At 34.8% G+C, this 5,211-nt stretch overlaps 1 protein-coding gene across 1 annotated transcript; it reads right to left on the bottom strand.

Moving 5' to 3' along the window:
- Positions 1-2,637: 2,637 nt before the first annotated feature.
- LOC145061934 (hyccin) lies at positions 2,638-4,346 on the bottom strand. The gene has a single exon (XM_079009524.1). The coding sequence runs from the start codon at positions 4,220-4,222 to the stop codon at positions 2,861-2,863; it is 1,362 nt and encodes a 453-aa protein (XP_078865650.1). The 5' UTR covers positions 4,223-4,346; the 3' UTR covers positions 2,638-2,860.
- Between the last annotated feature and the right edge of the window lie 865 nt (positions 4,347-5,211).

The raw sequence follows: 5,211 nt of genomic DNA, 5'->3' as shown, positions 1-5,211 counted from the left end.
TTTTCATTTGTTCATCTTTACCTTTATTTCTTAATTTTTATTTTTATATAAATTGGAATTATGTTCCCTTTTAACTCACTTTTAACACTCACTGTTACGGTTGTTGGAGTATGACGATTTAATACCTCTTTTACTTCATGATTATTTCATAAACTTGAACCATTTAGTATATAATTATTCAAACATCATAATGGTTAGAAGAATGTAGAATTTCTTAACTTTAAAACTTTTGTTTTGTTCAGAGATTGTATCAAACACCCTTGAATGTTGACCAATTCAGATGTAACTATGAATGATTCAATTAAGAGGTTATCAAACAACCTCTTAGACTTTATGAAACCTATTATCTTTACTGTTGTTTAAGCATAATAGACCAAAGTAGCAACAAAACAATGTATAACTAAATCCAAAAAAATTTATGACTACGGGAGCAAAAGTTGTAATTTACTCTAGGGAAAATGACTTGTAAGGGTAACGAAGTATTAGACTTGTACAAAAAATATCATTGAACTTTTTTTGTACACATATCACCAATCAACTATAGTTTTTGTACACATAACCATCAAACTTCACATTTGTTCAAAAAACATCATTATGTTACCGATAATAGTAGGTCACCAACCACGTAACATGCCACGTGGCATGTCATGTGGCTGTTGACGTGGATTTTATTGTATATTATGTACACATTATACCATTAAACTATTTTTTGTACACATTATACCATTAAACTTTTTTTTTTGTGTACATTTTACCATTAAACTTTTTGTACACATTTTACCATTAATCTTATATAATTTATTCAAAAAATATCATTTCAAAAAATACATATTTTTATATAAAATGGGTTTTCCATCACCTATTGTGACTCCCTGATTTTGTAAGGTTTAGGGGAAACAGTTTGTTTTTTACAATGATACTAAGGACTTTCTTTTACAATTACATTTTAAATTTATGTTGGTCATACATCAATTGAAACCCACAACGTTTGAACTTGAGACTTTTATCTGGAGCGGCGAAGAAATACTCAATTGTTCATTATTTTAGCTAATGTCTAATAAACATATTCTTATAAGTCATTTTCTTAGGAAACTATGTTTGAGGCACACTTATAAACTCATGAAACATTTTGTACATGTTACCTTATTATAATCCCTCCTCTTCTTGATTATGGTTGATGATTAAAAAAGTGCATTAAAATTATATCGTTGTTTCCCGATAGGAAAATGACTTATAATGATAAGTTTACTAAAATTTAGAAAATCAGTAAAATCCACATCAGGTGATGGGAAACCTACTTTTATGTAATAATATGTATTTTTTGAAATGATATTTTTTTCAATAAATTATATAACATTAATGGTAAAATGTGTACAAAAAAAATTTAATGGTAAAATATGTACAAAAAAAAAGTTTAATGGTAAAATGTGTACAAAAAAAAGTTTAATGGTATAATGTGTACATAATAAACAGTAAAATCCACGTCAGCAGCCACATGGCATGGCACGTGGCATGCTACGTGGTTAATGACCTATTATTACCGGTAATATAATGGTATTTTTTTAACAAATGTGAAGTTTAATGGTCATATATATACAAAAGTTATAGTTGATTGGTGATGTGTACAAAAAAAGTTTAATGGTATTTTTTGTACAAGACTAATATTTTGTTACCCTTACAAGTCATTTTCCCTTTACTCTAATAAACTAGATAAAAATGTAAAAACTCGTTACTAAACAGAAATACTTTATTTTCTTAATTTTTTTTTAATTAAGTCATTATTTCTGCATTAATTTAAAAGGAAACCACTCGTATACATCTTATTTACAAAGTCATATCCCATTAAGTAAAATTAACACCGAATCTAACTCAACATGTTGAATCCACAATCACACAAACAAACCAAATAATCCGAAAACAAAGATTCTAGTTGTTAGAGTAGAAATTCTTTGAAGTGATATTCCTTATGACTCTAAATAGAATTTCTTTGGGTTAATAGAAGGAGCTAAAAGAACCGATCAAAAGTTTATCCAACAAGAAGCCACCAACAACTTCTACCAACTTCAGAGGCAGACGTAAGATTCCCCAGTAGAGATGTCACGGTTGGACAATGGTAGAAAAAAATAAAATTTTCAAAAGAATTAACACTGCGGCCGGAAAAGTCATGGATTGCCGGTGCCACCATGGACCCCCCCCCCCCCCTCCCCCTCCCCCTCCTAAAACCGCCCCTGACCATCTTCCATCTTCTATAACGACGTCAAATGTACAAGTTGGCAAAACCGTGTCTAACAATGTTAGACACTTTTGTAGTCCTATAACTTTTATACATCATTATGAGTCTTAGTTCAATACACGTCAAACACAGTACAATATCATTGTATTGTGTCATGTCATGTTCGGGCTTTAATAAAAAGAATTCTACATTTTTAGGTTTCTTATTTTTGAGCATGAAATATAAGTTAGATGCACTATTTAAAATAAAATTTTATTTTAAGGGCATAAAATTACAAATGTGGACCATGGATCTTTATCAACAAATATTGTGATCACTATGCAAAGCATTGTCATTTCTAAGTCTATACTAAACTAAAACAAATACATTCTTAAGAGCAAACACCTTCTTCCAACTTCAAAGAATTAAATAAAACAGAATGCAATCTCATAACAAACAAAAAATTAAATTACACAATTGAGTTCTTGCATCTACAAGTTTAAGTTGACAGATTATAGATATAGTAATTACCAATTACACATTGTAGAGCCCTACCCCTACAACAAGATCAAACACTATATTATCAAGATAACAAAATGGATTTTTTTTTTTTCCCGATATTGAGATAGAAAAAAACATACTCTGCTTTCATTTTGATACTAAGAGAATTTCGGGTTTCTTGGCTTTACTGGGTGTATTAGCATTAGAACCTGGTGTATTAGCAGTTGATGCGGCAGCCATGGCAGCAGCTTCACGAGCTCTCTTATCCAGTTGGATTAAGCTTCGAGTAGCTAAAATCGCTTGAGGAACTAAATCATGTGAAGCTCTAGCATACAAACATCGAACTGCTGTAGATGCTGTATCTTTCACGTCGTTTGAATTCAATGGACCGAGTAAACAGTGGCCCAAGATCCTTAGAATTGGTTGTAGAAGCTCCCATGGAAGAAGAATTCTTGTCCCTCTAGCAACGACTTTGTCTGAATCCCCATCCTGAATCTCCAAATTCTTCATTTCTTCAACGACATTCCCTTCAATGTCGATTCCATCTTCAACGATACCATCGGTAAAGTTTGTAACTTCAGAGGATTGGTCGAATTCGGACTTGCAAGCGCAATCCTGTCCAGCCCAATCAGCAGCGAACTTGCAGAAATCGAGCTTCGACCAGCTAGGCATTTGAGAGATCTGCTTGTAGTAGCAATCGAGTGCAACTCCAACAATGGTAGCACGTTTCGTTGACTTTATAGCGGTTTGGGGCTCTAGAGGAGGAGATAGGATTCCGACTGTAGGCCGCGAAGGCTGCGATCCAGAATTAGGGTTCACTTTAGCCGAATTCGGTTTCTTTTTGCTGTTGCTAACCCTAGGAGAATGGTAAAGCGACGGCTGAGAGAGATCGGGGATCGAAATAATTATTGGTTTCCCGGCGCGAGATTTGGTCTCCGATGAGTATAAAGCGAGAAGTACGGCTTCAAATCCGGCAAGCGACGGAGTTAAGGAGGAGAGAGAGTGAATGCGAGAAAGGTAAAGACCGGCGATGAGAGGGATGAAGGCGAGGACGACAAGGCGGAGGTCTGGATCGGAAGAGAGGAAGGTATCGTACAGCCAATTACAAAGGGAATCCTCGCCGGAGCCGGAGTCATGAGAGGATGTGAGCGAAGAAGATACGGCGGTGTATGCAGTGAGAGAAGAGAGGAGAGAGCGTGCGGGGGCATCGGAATCGGCGAGAGATGAGATCGGGTTTGGATCTTCAGAGTCAGGCTCGGGTACGGGTAAAAGTGTGGATAAGAGATGGATGCGAGATCGGGCTTTGGAGATGGATTCCCACCATGAGTGCATTGGATCGTTGTTGTTGTTGTTGTTGGTGCTGTTGTCGTTGGTGGTGGTTATGGCGGTGCTGCCGTTGTGGTTCTGGTGGTGCTGGTTACCGTTCCGGTGGCTGGGGTTTTGGGAGGAGGAAGAAGTGGTGGAAGAGGAGGAAGGAGATCCGCCGGGGATGTGGTGGCGGAAATCCATCTTTGAAAGTAGCTGTGATAGTTCCCCGGTGGCCGGCGAGGGTGAAGATGGGGGTCACGAACAAAGGGTTTCGTGTCCCCTAGGAAGCGATCTTTCTTATGTTGCATAGTAGTTTACTAGTTTATCTGAAAAGTTTAATATTATCTTTATCATAAAACCAAATATTTATTTAAAGGGTTAATTTCTGTAACAAATTTATATGTATATTCTTAACAAGTTTATTTATTTAATATTTTTATTGATATATAAATTATCTTTATATTAATTATTAATTATTAAAGATATCAACTTATACTAATGTACATCATGCCATTATCTAAACTTTATAAGGAATTAATATACAACTGTAGGCATGATTAAAAAAAATATTAATCATATGAATTAGAAAAATGTTGCAAGCTCGTTTTTTGACATTAATTAATTTGTAGGAAAAATGACATTGTAGCCCCTCGATGTTTTATATATATTTGTTCATTAAGTCTCTTATGTTATTTTCATGTCTTTTAAACGAACAAAGTTATTAGTGGTTTGTCTTTTTAGGTCTTTTACCTTTAGTAGCCGGTTTTAGTCCCTACCATTTCGGTGTCAAATTGAGAATGTAAAAGTCAAAATGACAGAATTTCAATTTTACAATCAAGATTATCAGTCCCGATTTTGAGGTTATCAGTTTAATTCTAATTACTTGTTGGTGTCGTCACTAAGAGGAAAAAAGGAGACTGAGTAGAAAAAAAAGTTCTAACATGAATTGCATGAGAGTTTGTCAACAATAGGGGTAACAACTCAGTGTCTAGTAGGAATTATTCAAGGAATCATGAACATCCTGATATAGTTATGGGTCGTGAACCTGGTGAGTTATCAAGTGACAATGGATCTGATGATGCCATTGATTTGGAAACACATGAGAAAAGTGATCAAGGTTCTAAGATAGAATAAGCCAATAATTCTTAATCCCCAAGAAAGAAGAGGAAGTTCTAACCTATTTTTTGGGA

The sequence above is a fragment of the Lactuca serriola genome, chromosome 7 (assembly GCF_051521515.1).
Source record: "Lactuca serriola cultivar US96UC23 chromosome 7, Lser_US96UC23_V15, whole genome shotgun sequence".
NCBI lineage: Eukaryota > Viridiplantae > Streptophyta > Magnoliopsida > Asterales > Asteraceae > Lactuca > Lactuca serriola.
This window is presented reverse-complemented; position numbering and strand designations above follow the sequence as displayed.

Bases quoted from the DNA above. Each gene is read 5' to 3' on its own strand.
- LOC145061934 (XM_079009524.1), bottom strand. From the start codon at position 4,222: ATGGATTTCCGCCACCACATCCCCGGCGGATCTCCTTCCTCCTCTTCC.